Source organism: Salvelinus fontinalis, chromosome 25 (genome assembly GCF_029448725.1).
Source record: "Salvelinus fontinalis isolate EN_2023a chromosome 25, ASM2944872v1, whole genome shotgun sequence".
Lineage (NCBI taxonomy): Eukaryota > Metazoa > Chordata > Actinopteri > Salmoniformes > Salmonidae > Salvelinus > Salvelinus fontinalis.
The window spans coordinates 25268002-25282304 of record NC_074689.1 but is presented as its reverse complement, the minus strand read 5'-3'; the positions used below and the strand labels follow the sequence as shown (position 1 = coordinate 25282304).

Here is a 14303-nt window from a genome sequence, read left to right as displayed (position 1 = left end):
TATTATAGCGAATGGTTAGGTTACTAACGTTAGCTCATCTGATGTTGTAACTAGAGGTCGACCGATTAATCGGAATTGGCGATTAATTAGGGCCGATTTCAAGTTCTCATAACAATCAGAAATCTTTTTTTTTTCTCTTCACCTTTATTTATCCTTTATTTAACTAGGCAAGTCAGTTAAGAACACATTCTTATTTTCAATGACGGCCTAGGAACGGTGGGTTAACTGCCTTGTTCAGGGGCAGAATGACAGATTTTTACCTTGTCAGCTCGGGGATTCAATCTTGCAAACTTACAGTTAACTAGTCTAACGCTCTAACCACCTGATTACATTGCACTCCACGAGGAGACTGTTACGCGAATGCAGTAAGAAGCCAAGGTAAGTTGCTAGCTAGCATTAAACTTATCTTATAAAAAACAATCAATCAATCATAATCACTAGTTAACTACACATGGTTGATGATATTACTAGTTTATCTAGCGTGTCCTGCGTTGCATCTAATCGATGCAGTGCGTATTCGCGAAAAAGGACTGTCTTGCTCCAATGTGTACCTAACCATAAACATCAACGCCTTTCTTAAAATCAATACACAAGTATATATTTTTAAACCTGCATATTTAGTTAATATTGCCCGCTAACCTGGCTCGTTGCGAACTCTGTGAATACGATTTCTTCCTAACAAAGACAGCCAACTTCGCCAAACGGGGGATGGTTTAACAAAAGCGCATTTGCGAAAAAAGCACAATCGTTGCGCTACTATACCTAACCATAAACATCAATGCCTTTCTTAAAATCAATACACAGAAGTATATATTTTTAAACCTGCATATTTTGCTAAAAGAAATCCAGGTTAGCAGGCAATATTAACCAGGTGAAATTGTGTCACTTCTCTTGCGTTCATTGCACGCAGAGTCAGGGTATATGCAACAGTTTGGGCCGCCTAATTTGCCAGAATTTTACGTAATTATGACATAACATTGAAGGTTGTGCAATGTAACAGGAATATTTAGACTTATGGATGCCACCCGTTAGATAAAATACGGAAAGGTTCCGTATTTCACTGAAAGAATAAACGTCTTGTTTTCGAGATGATAGATTCCGGATTCAACCATATTAATGACCTAAGGCTCGTATTTCTGTGTGTTATGTTATAACTAAGTCTATGATTTGATAGAGCAGTCTGACTGAGCGATGGTAGGCACCAGAAGGCTCGTAAGTATTCATTCAAACAGCACTTTCGTGTATTTTGCCAGCAGCTCGTCGCTGTGCTTCAAGCATTGAGCTGTTTATGACTTCAAGCCTATCAACTCCCGAGATTAGGCTGGTGTAACCGATGTGAAATGGCTAGCTAGTTAGCGGGGTGCGCGCTAATAGCGTTTCAAACGTCACTCGCTCTGAGACTTGGAGTGGTTGTTCCCCTTGCTCTGCAAGGGCTGCGGCTTTTGTGGAGCGATGGGTAACGCTGCTTCGAGGGTGGCTGTTGTCGATGTGTTCCTGGTTCGAGCCCAGGTAGGGGTGAGGACAGGGACGGAAGCTATACTGTTACACTGGCAATACTAAAGTGCCTATAAGAACATCCAATAGTCAAAGGTATATGAAATACAAATCGTATAGAGAGAAATTGTCCTATAATAACTACAACCTAAAACTTCTTACCTGGGAATATTGAAGACTCCTGTTAAAAGGAACCACCAGCTTTCATATGTTCTCATGTTCTGAGCAAGGAACTTAAACGTTAGCTTTTTTACATGGCACATATCGCACTTTTACTTTCTTCTCCAACACTTTGTTTTTGCATTATTTAAACCAAATTGAACATGTTTCATTTTATTTGAGGCTAAATTGATTTTATTGATGTATTATATTAAGTTAAAATAAGTGTTCATTCAGTATTGTTGTAACTGTCATTATTACAAATACACTTTTTTTTTTTTTTTTTTTATTAAATAGGCCGATTAATCGGTATCGGCATTTTTGGTCCTCCAATAATCGGTATCAGCTTTGAAAAATCATAATCGGTCGACCTCTAGTTGTAACGTTAGCTGTTAGCTAATTTTCCCATCATAAACTAAATGATTTGATCAGTTAAATTGGCTAATGTTGCTCAACATTTCTCTGGCTAGCTAACGGAGAATACGATCCAGCTACTGTAGCAAGATACATAACAATGCTAACAATACTTGTTCCACCACACTTTCTCCCTCACTTCAAACTTTCCAAATGCCAGTTGTTTTCGGTTACAGCTCATGAAGTACGCTTCCTCACTCCTGTCTCCGTGGTCAGGCTTCTCACCTACCTCTTCGTAATCATTCCCGGGACGCGCTGCTGTAGCTGGTAAACTGCCATGCCATTCCACTCTCCGCTCTTTCAACGCGTGCTAATGCTGTTTCATTCGCATACTGCCAGTAGTGATCCAAAGACCCCCCCCCCCCCCCCCCCCCCCCCGCCTAAACTTTTCGCATCGTATCTACACGAATCACGTAGGTCACCTATTTTGGAATCAAAACGGCGAATTTCGCTGAAAGGTGACTAGTTTGCATCCCTGATGATTACATGACCCATCAAGTTAGCCAGGTGTGTCTTGAGGGTGATTAAGGCCATCTATTGTATTTCATGAACATGTGTACATGTCTAGACAATAGAGACCATTTCCTTCACATGACCCATACATTTGGACAAGTGTGTCTGGGTAAGAATCTTCTAATAATAATAATAAAATATTTATATAATATATTTATATCGACACTTTCTGTTTTTGATTCTGAATGGGTGTAGACACACAATAGTTCTCCAGTAGCTCTTCTGTGGGGTTAAAAGTTCATCAACTTTTAATTACATTGTTCCTCAACTGGAGTGCATGATATACAATTTTCTAGTTCTGGGTCTCTACTTTTATCGAATGTAAAAAACACAATTTCTAATTCTGCTACATATATGCACATCACATATGCATTCACCTGTATTGTTAATAAGCCTAGACTACAACTTGATTTACCCAGTTTATCAATAGAGATTTACCATTCAAATAATTGATTACCATTATGTTGTTATGGCGTTAGATTGGTAAAAAATAAAGTCAAATTGATTGTATAATTGCTTCATTATCGTATACAGTGCTTTCTGAAAGTACACAGTCCCCTTGACTGTTTCTACATTTTGCTTCCTTACAGCCTCATTCTAAAATACATTTTAAAAATAAATATTCCTCAACAATCTACACACAATACCCCATAATGACAAAGCGAAAACATGTTTTTAAATGTGTCTTCCGCATTTAACCCAACCCCTCTGAATCAGAGGTGCAAAAATACAGATTTTTACCTTGTCAACTCGTGGATTTGATCCAGCAATCTTTCGGTTAACGTTACTGGCACAACGCTCCTATCCGCCTGGGTAACGTTACTATAGTCGTGCAAGTATGTTATGTAACGATAACTAACTTGCTAACCAAGAACATTTAACATGAACTAGCTAGCTTTGACAATTACATTGTATTTGATACCTACATCATATTAACTAAACACATATATTTCCAAAACAATTATTCTTACCTTGGTCAGTTGGTGGCAGTTGGTGGCAACTGGTAAGCTAAAGCTAACGTTAGCTGTTTTAACTAACGTTAACATTACCAGCTCGATAAACTCTTGCTTGCAAGCAGTTCTGAACAATTTATTTTCTTCCTCTGTCACCCCAGGTGGAAATATATTTTAAGTCAATGTTATGAATATGTAATTAAATAAAATGCAATTTTCCATGAGAAATCTTTTGGCAATGACTGCTCATCTCCTTCGTCAGATGTAGTTTTTTTGAATAGTAACGGTCGCTCTGTCAGTTGGACTAGGCAGGCCTCTATGGAGGGAGATAGCTGCCAAAAGGTTGAATGTACTTATCGTTAGGATTGTAAGAAAATCCATATGTAAATTGTTAGGATCATAAGAAAAGCCATGTGATGAAATGTAAACTTTAAATTAGATTTGTAAATGTACTACATTACGACTACGAATTAACATACACTTTTTTTGTTCATTTACATTTTGTGGGTATATATATATAGAGAGAGAGAGAGATTTTTTCTTTTTCTTACTTTACGTCTCCCTTTACTCGGTTACAGATCTTTTTTATACATACAAACTTTTGTCAGTAATGTGGCATCTGTAGTGGACATGAACCAAACGTAGCTAGTTGGAGTTAACTAGTCAATAAAGCAACTCTAGCCCAGATATTAGAGTAACTTTGCAGCTTCCAAAATAAAAGTCTAGAGCTTATTTTAGAACGTTACACCAGTAGATGGTGTAGTATAGGCTTGGGCCTTCAGCAAATGAATTGTGTGAGAATGATAAAGACACAGAAGAGCCTTGTCTAGAATAACCACCTGAGCTGGAAAATAGAAAGTAAATATGATTTAGGCTAGGCCTATTCCGCCATCTACATATGCCATGCTGTTGTGTGTTATTCAATGGCCATATAATTGCATAATTTCATTGTTGTCTATCAACAATGACAAGCCACCGGGGTCTGACAATCTGGATGGAAAATTACTGAGGATAATTGCAGACGACAAGTCCAGAACAGACTATGGGAGGCACACAGTACTATATAGAGCCATGACTACATGGAACTCTATTCCACATCAAGTAACCGATGCAAGCAGTAAAATTAGATTTAAAAAACCACCTTATGGAACAGATGGGACTGTGAAGCTGCCTTGGCAGCAGCTAATGGGGATCCATAATAAATACAAATACAACTATTTTGTTTAACATTTATTTAGAGAATATATTTAGAGGACTGTGAGCTAGGGTCTCTTTTTAAGGGGAGCCCTATAATAAAAACAGTTATAAAACACAATTACATTTAAATTATTCCTCAAGACACCAGTCCCCAAAATGATGGTCTAAATTGCAATGCCTACAAGTTGAAGGCCTATTTTTAAATTGGATAGGACTAAATTAAACACAGAATTATTCAAGTGATAGGCTAAAGAACTTTGGCGTATTTAGATAATTTTGAATACACACATGGATTTAAATAAACAAATAGATAAGGCTGTTCTATTATTTTTTATTTAGTTCCTATTGCAACTCAGACAAATGGCTGAATGGATGACATACTGACTGACTGAACTGAATGAATGATGAATTAAATGTTCAAATATTTTACATTTTAGTCATTTAGCAGACGCTCTTATCCAGAGCGACTTACAGTAGAGTGCATACATTTTATTACATTTTTACATACTGAGACAAGGATATCCCTACCGGCCAAACCCTCCCTAACCCGGACGACGCTATGCCAATTGTGCGTCGCCCCACGGACCTCCCGGTTGCGGCCGGCTGCAACAGAGCCTGGGCGCGAACCCAGCCCAGCCTGGGCGCGAACCCAAAGACTCTGTTGGAATGACTCGTCGCACGCGTCATGCATGCCCTGCACTTTACTTGGCTAGTAGGCAAATAGGCCTACATTAGGGTAAAAAGACTTTATGGCTGCATGCCTCCAGAAGGGCATCTTCTGAGAGCTGCTTTTCCGAAGATGTGTTGTGCTGCATGGAGATCACAAGCTCTTCAACTGGGCAGCAGTGTCGTGATGGAGGGAAGAGCCTATACGGAGACTACCTAAGACCACTGCAACAGTGTGGGAATAAGCTTATGCCACGACGTTTAACCTCTCCCGTGTTCATTTCAAAGTCAATATGTTCATGACCCGATTCATATAAATCATGTAAAAATATTTTAAATTCATATTAACCTACAGAATATGCGTTGGCCAGATTTTGAGAAATGAAATAAATATCTAAATATTCTACATAAGTGGTCATAAATAATTAATAGATTCACCAAACATCTATTATTATTCTGTTTCATTATTCCTGGTGATGATTCATTATTCCTGGTAGATACTACTGATTATGATTCATTAATTTTTTTAGCCTTTATTTAACTAGGCAAGTCGGTTAAGAACAAATTCTCATTTTCAATGACGGCCTACTGGTGAACAGTGGGTTAACTGCCTTTTTCAGGGGAAGAAAGACGTTTTACCTTGTCAGCTCAGGGATGTGATATTGCAACCTTGCGGTTACTAGTCCAACGCTCTAACCACTAGACTACCTGGTAGATACTACTGGTTATGATTCATTATCAAAGGTAGATACTACTGGATACGATTCATTATCAAAGGTAGATACTACTGGATACGATTCATTATCAAAGGTAGATACTACTGGATACGATTCATTATCAAAGGTAGATACTACTGGATACGATTCATTATCAAAGGTAGATACTACTGGATACGATTCATTATTCCGGGTAGATACTATGGGTTATGATTATTAATTCCTGGTAGATACTAAAAATCAAATCAAAGTCTATTTGTCACGTGCGCTGAATACAACAGGTGTAGACCTTACAGTGAAATGCTTACTTACAGGCTCTAATCAATAGTGCAAAGAAGGTACTAGGTGAACAATAGGTAGGTAAAGAAATAAAACAACAGTAAAAAGACAGGCTATATACAGTAGCAAGGCTACATACAGACACCGGTTAGTCAGGCTGATTGAGGTAGTATGTAAATGTAGATATGGTTAAAGTGACTATGCATATATGATGAACAGAGAGTAGCAGTAGCGTAAAAGAGGGGTTGGCGGGTGGCGGGCGGGACACAATGCAGATAGCCCGGTTAGCCAGCACTGGTTGGTCGGCCCAATTGAGGTAGTATGTACATGAATGTAGTATGTACGTTAAAGTAGCTATGCATATATGATAAACAGAGAGTAGCAGCAGTGTAAAAAGAGGGGTTGGGGGGCACACAATGCAAATAGTCCGGGTAGCCATTTGATTACCTGTTCAGGAGTCTTATAGCTTGGGGGTAAAAACTGTTGAGAAGCCTTTTTGTCCTAGACTTGGCACTCCGGTACCGCTTGCTCTCATGCTCTCATGCATGCCTCAGTGTTCTTGCCTCGAAGCGAGCATAGAAGTGATTTAGCTCGTCTGGTAGGCTCGTGTCACTGGGCAGCTCGCGTCTGTGCTTCCCTTTGTAGTCTGTAATGGTTTGCAAGCCCTGCCACATTTGCTACTGGTTATGATTCATTATTCCTGGTAGAGACTACTGGTTATGATTCATTATTCCTGGTAGATACTACTGGTTATGATTCATTATTCCTGGTAGATACTACTGGTTATGATTCATTATTCCTGGTAGATACTACTGGTTATGATTCATTATTCCTGGTAGATACTACTGGTTATGGTTCATTATTCCTGGTAGATACTACTGGTTATGATTCATTATTCCTGGTAGATACTACTGGTTATGATTCATTATTCCTGGTGGATACTACTGGTTATGGTTCATTATTCCTGGTAGATACTACTGGTTATGATTCATTATTCCTGGTAGATTCTACTGGTTATGATTCATTATTCCTGGTAGATTCTACTGGTTATGATTCATTATTCCTGGTAGATACTACTGGTTATGATTCATTATTCCTGGTAGATACTACTGGTTATGATTCATTATTCCTGGTAGATACTACTGGTTATGAGTCATTATTCCTGGTAGATACTACTGGTTATGATTCATTATTCCTGGTAGATACTACTGGTTATGATTCATTATTCCTGGTGGATACTACTGGTTATGGTTCATTATTCCTGGTAGATACTACTGGTTATGATTCATTATTCCTGGTAGATTCTACTGGTTATGATTCATTATTCCTGGTAGATTCTACTGGTTATGATTCATTATTCCTGGTAGATACTACTGGTTATGAGTCATTATTCCTGGTAGATACTACTGGTTATGATTCATTATTCCTGGTAGATACTACTGGTTATGATTCATTATTCCTGGTAGATACTACTGGTTATGAATCATTATTCCTGGTAGATACTACTGGTTATGATTCATTATTCCTGGTAGACACTACTGGTTATGATTCATTATTCCTGGTAGATACTACTGGTTATGTTTGCAGACAGAGCCCAGAGAATTAGATGGTGCAATATTGAATTAATCCTATTTTTATAAGGTGTAGGCATGGGGATGTCCACGTCACCTAGAGATATATCCATGCTGTAGAGATACACCTAGCGGACTGGAACTTCACTGTTGTTGGCATAATACAGCGAGTGCTGTCTAGACTTGCACTCGCAAACAAATCCATGACATTAGCTACCTAAATGTGAAGTCAACTGAGGAGTAGTAGAGAATGGAGACTTTAACTTGAAACGTGCAGGATACCTCTTTCTGATTTCCCTGGCTTCCAGTTTTTTATACTGTGTTATGCGTGTTCGCGTAGCACTCCTCACAGTCCGTTTGGTGTACGTTTTGTTTTGATATGAAACTGTCAAAAACTCTGAAAGGTATTATTGTACATCACAACATTTGTTGAAGCCTAAAATGTTAGTCCGTAATCGTAACATAGTGTTAGTATGTTCACAAATTTCACGTTTACTTTTCAAGTTTCACGCATGGCTTTTCTTACAATCCTAACAATTTCCGTACGTATTTTCTTAAAATCCTAACAATACGTACGGTCAACCTTTTGGCAGGTATCTTGCTCCATTGGGCTTGGGAACATTTAAAATTGTGATTGACAGCTCACTGGAAAATATATTTACAGATATGTTATAGATTCACATGTCTCTTTCGTCTTATTATGTTTAATAAGTAGCAGATATACCTCAAGGAATGGGATAATAGGCTAGCTACGTAATTCACTTTCTGATCCAACTTTGCATGCAATGCCCACTTTGTGAACCTAATGCCAAAAGTCAATAGCATTACCATCAGGTTAGAGAAGGTTGTGAGATGTGACTGTGTCACGATCGTTATGAGACGAATGAGTGGACCAAGGCACAGCGTGGAAAAAAGACATCTTTTAATGAAGAAAAACAAACACTTACTAAACGAACAAAAAACAAACGTGAAACTAAAACAAACTAAGTGCACACATGCTACATAGAACATAGACAATTACCCACAAAACCCAAATGCCTATGGCTGCCTTAAATATGGCTCTCAATCAGAGACAATGAACCACAGCTGCCTCTAATTGAGAACCAATCTAGGCAGCCATAGACATACAAACAACTAGACAAGACACTGACCCATTAAACATACAAAACCCCTAAACAATCCAAAAAACACATACATTCCCCATGTCACACCCTGACCTAACTAAAATAATAAAGAAAACAAAGATAACTAAGGCCAGGGCGTGACAGACTGTGTATTTTACACACATATTTTAATGTTAATTTATTTAGGTATTTGATAAATACATTACCCAATATATTTACATATATTTCAATTGTATTTAAATATATTCCAATATTTTTTCTGTATGGGTTAGGCTTACATCGAAGCGAAAAACTACAAAGGACTTATTATATGTGCACCAGACAGATATTTATAAAAGGAAATAGAGGGTAGACTTTTCTCATGTGAGGCCTAGTCCCATCATCCTCATTTGCATCCAGGTTGCTTGGTGGAGGAGTGAATTATTAATTTATTGTCTCATAGGGAGATATGCTTGTCAAAAATACAAGAGTATATGAGACTATAGCTGACATTTATTGGCCGATTATAGGCCAACAGTTTTCCCCAAAGCCAATAATGTTTCTTTGCGGTCACACAAAAATACATTTACTTTAATTTAAGATTGTTCAGCTCCAGTCATCTCCAAATATTGCTGTCATGCACTAGCATACACACTAGGCCTTTATTACTCCTGTATTAACATGGAAAATACTCCTCAGCACCTAGCCCCCATAGTTAATGTGAGATTGTCTTCCGACAGATAGGACTCACTTCTACAATACCATTTCGCTGCTCTTCACTAATCAATTGCAGTCATAATCAACAATTCTCCAAAGGGAATGTGTCAAAATGTATGGCTCATCTGTGGCAGAGAGGACTACGTAATTAATCAAAAGGCAAGCACAATATCTTAAACATTTGTATTTTATTACATTTTTAATAATCACATCACTAATGAATAATTAACCACAACAAACACTCATTTCAAAACCCAAAAATAAATTCTAAATGAATGAAAAATCAAGACAAAATTAAATCTGCACCAATGACAAATTCTGCGACTGACATAAGTCATCCTAACACATCCCAATTGTTTCTGCTCTTAAATAGTGGTTTTCTATTAGTACACTTTGTGTGAACTAACAGCTAGAAGCAGATCTATGGAGCTCACTGGTTGTTGCATCACTGGAGAGCTCTAAGTACAACACAAGCCAAACCTGACAGCTGCTGTTAGTCTTACACAAAGGTGTGTTAGGACGTGGAGCTTTCCATTATACTCCAGGGCAGTGTGTGTTTGTGTACGTGTACGTGTATGTGTATGTGTATGTGTATGTGTATGTGTGTGTGTGTGTGTGTGTGTGTGTGTGTGGAGGGCGAGGGGAGCAATGTTACTAAATGACCGATACAAACTCTGATTTCTAATCCCTCTTCCACGCATTTTGTAACGGTATGTTATACAGTGCAATTCATACATATTAGTTTCAAACCCTTTCATGTTACATGTATCTTGTTTTCAAATCAACGCGAGGTCGTCACTGTATCCTACAATGTCAAAATCACATCTAAAAAGGTCCTCCTGTAAATAACAGTATTTTACTTTCTTAAGATTGGGGTTGTGGGGATGGACAAAGGTTATGTGAAAGTTAACAAAACTCTTACAATTTGTGAAAGAAAGGCTGTTCAATAGACAGCAATGCACAAACTGGACCAGACCCCACTATGCCTTCCATAAGCCCTCTAACACTCCCCCACTGACACCACCACCACGCACCAATGGGAACACAAGATAAATACACAAGATAAATACACATAGAAAAAGTGTTGTTTCTTTAGTACACTAAATCTCCAGAACATTCTTTCACTTTAGCCTCCCCTTTTCTTGGAAAAAAGGTAGACTTGCTCAACAATAATAATAATTAATATTACTCATTACCATTAAATCTGTTCAAGGTAGATGAACATAAAAGTTATACTTAACATCCTTATAACCCCCCCCCCCCCCCCCCCCCCAATTGTTGTTTTCATATTGTTTTTGTTGCTGTGGCGAAATAGTGTATAAACAGTCTAAATCTATATTTCTAAACAACCGCGTGCGATCTCAAAGAGAACATGAAGACCAGGGGTGAAAGAGATAGTGAAAGTGGTTGTGGACAGGCACAAGGAGGAAATGTCCCCATCAGACGAGGAACGTGGCACCAGAGGCCAAACTACGATCCACCTCAGCAGACGCTCCTCTGATGCACGACAAACCGCTCAAATATCACTATCTAGAAACCTATAGAATTTCGAAATAAAATATTGTTGATAACAATAAAATGTATAGTCTATTTTCTTAAAACATTTGGCTCTGGGGATTATTCCACACATCTCAAAAGATTGTTACCCTCAAACAATATTTCATGGTGGTCCTAGGAGCAAAATGGGAGGCCATCAAGATGAAATACAGTTCTATGCTGTACAGGAGAGTGCAAAGCTCCTTAACTGTGTTCGTTAAGTGGCCCTTATGCATTGCAGACATATCCAGGGATAGCTCTACCTTCAATCAAATACAGATTTCCATCACAGTGAATCCTCTTTGATATATTCAAGCCTTTAAGGTGTTTTTAATAGTTTCCATACCTCTGATTTAAGAGGATATTAAAAATGTTGGTTGTATTATTCTTGCACATTTTGGAGTGTTGGTGCTACTTTTAGGAGGTCTACATTTTGACTTGAATTAGCGAGGCGTGGGGGGTGGGGGGGGGCAGAACAGAACATTACTCAATGTTCTGTCCTCATTTTGAGTACAACACAAATAAACACGATGAACTTATAGCTGAATTATATACCAAACTGGTGTTATAGCTGAATTATATACCAAACTGCAATAGAATTTTCAGGCAAAATGGACAGCCTCTGATTTTCTTCCTGCCCACTGTCTAAAGCAAAGAACGCAATAATAAGGAAAGATAAACCACTGACTATGATTTGCCCCCAAGGACAAATATACTGAACCACAACACTGCAAGTCATAATGCACATAGGCTTTCTGCTCTGGGCATGATATTACCTGGCCATGCACTAAAAAAAGCAATTGGAGGCAATCGTTGGATACATTGCTACATGTACAATAAGCCACATCGAATGTTCCACTGCCAATAGCCTGACAAAAGAAGTCCTTCAGCTAGTCCACTTATAACTGTCCAGAAACACCTGACCAGAACCCTCAGAAAAGAGCTGAAATGGAACAACAACAAGGACTAGTTATAAAATAGAATTCTTGTAAATCCTAATCAGACTACAGAGCCACCAGGCGGCTTGACGGGTCTGTTACTCTCCAGGGACAAGGGTCCATCAGCTTGAGCTTCCAGCCCGAGTACCATCCCAGTTTCAGGTAAACAGGACAGGAGGAACGTACAAGACACACAGCTTCACCAATTTCCAAGACCCTTCCCTTCAAATGACTCATCTTCACACAAGTCCCTTGTACTGTATTCAAAATAAAAGCTTCCAAACTCTACTTTCTTGAACTTTCCCAGACTACTATTCTGACAGTGGAACATTCAATGTTCAGAACAGTTTGTGCATATTATATGCGCAAAATGTAAAAATGTTGGCATATTATATACGCAAACTGTTCTGAACATCGAATGTTCCCTTGCCATCACATTGTTGTTTTAACACACTGAAGTGGACACGTCTTTCACTACGCCTCAGTGTTTGTTGTCTCTCTATTTTATCCGTCTTCATCTCCCTCCTCACATTCCCGACATGCTTCCTCGGTCTCAAAGCCCGAAACAGAGTTGCGTCTTCATGACTGTGTGCCTTTGTTTCAAGAAAGAAAAAAACGTTTGTGTGTATTCAAGAAGAGTCCTAACGGTAAACAGACCATCCAGCGTATTGCTTGTACGAGAAAGAATACAAATAAAGAAGGAAACGATGAGAAAAACCTTCTACCAAAACAGATGAGGAAAATAAACCAAAGTCCAGAGAGAGAGATAGAAAGTAAACAGAACAGAACACCACAGCTCATTGTTACAGCAGAATTCACTCAAACACAGAGATTAAAGAGAGTTAAATAGCCTACTGTTCAAACAGTCTACTAGTTTCAAATGCTCTGATGATGGACAGTGAAGAGAGGAGGGAGGTGAACCAGTGAGTGAGTCGATGGTTAGTGAATACTGAGTGAATAATCAATGGTTATTGGGAACACACAGCAGCCCTACATGCTCACAAGTAAAGGGGTGCTACACACATACTACTCTGCGTACGTAGCACACAGGTGAGTCTAGGAGGGTTTCCCATTGGGTAGTGTCTATGGGGGTGTCTGTACGAAGCAAACAGGTTTGTTCAAGGCCGCTGTTGCCTGGTAGATTACGCTCTCACTAAAACGGCACTAGTACGTACTGTAATACTGGACATGACTGGCGTCTGCTACTGTATGCTGCGACTGCCATGATCTGCTCTTGTAGAGACCAGGAAACATGATCTAAAATGAGCGCTGTTGTCATAAAGCCAGGAAGGAAACGGTTCATATACACAGCCCATCACCTGATCAGAGGGACCAACGGAAAACCATGATCCTAGGAAAGTCCTCCGAGCACATTAATACAAGGTTAGCACAACCAGACAAATCAGAGAGAACATGGCAAGCCTCCGTTCCCCTCCCATTGATATCCCATCCTGCCTGAAGCTTGTTCTACTGTATGTACAATGTCAGCTCAGCCAATGGGAACAGGACAGCGGTAGGTAGGTAGCGCAGGGTAGGCGGAATAACATGATACATGAATGAGATCATAGGAAGGTAGAGGTGTTTGGAACTGGGGTGTGGGGTTGAGGGTCATGATCCGAGTCCTGCTAGTCTGCCGTTGCCCCATGCCCCGACGGGGGGAAGAGGGAGGGGGTTGGGGGCAGCAGGGGTAGCCGCGGAGGACAGGAAGTCATTGAGAGAGACACTGGGTTGCAGGAGTGAGGGGCTGTTGTCTGGGGCTGGCCAGGTTATGATGTCGGCGCCGTGAGCCGTGCGAGAGCAGGCGTTCTCGCAGAAGTTGAGTTTGAAAGACTCAATCTGTAGCAGGAAGAAAAGGAAAGAGGAGAGAAGGGGAGAGAAGGAGAGAGGAGAGAGAGGATGGAACGAGAGAAGAGAGAGAGGAGAGAAGGAGAGAGAGGAGAGAAGGAGAGAAGGATAGAGAGGAGAGAAGAAGAGAGGAGAGAAGAAGAGAGAGGAGAGGGAGGAGAGAAGGAGAGAGGGGAGGGGGAAGAGAGAAGGAGAGAGAGGA

At 39.5% G+C, this 14303-nt stretch overlaps 1 protein-coding gene across 1 annotated transcript in view; it reads right to left on the bottom strand.

Annotated features, from left to right (window-relative positions):
• Positions 1 to 11041: 11041 nt before the first annotated feature.
• The window catches only part of LOC129823013 (microtubule-associated protein 2-like), a 171985-nt gene continuing 168723 nt past the window's right edge, over positions 11042 to 14303 (bottom strand). The window contains exon 18 of the mRNA XM_055881675.1: positions 11042 to 14092. Within this exon, the coding sequence (XP_055737650.1) occupies positions 14088 to 14092 (5 nt within the window). The 3' untranslated portion in view covers positions 11042 to 14087. The remainder of the gene's footprint in view (positions 14093 to 14303) is intronic.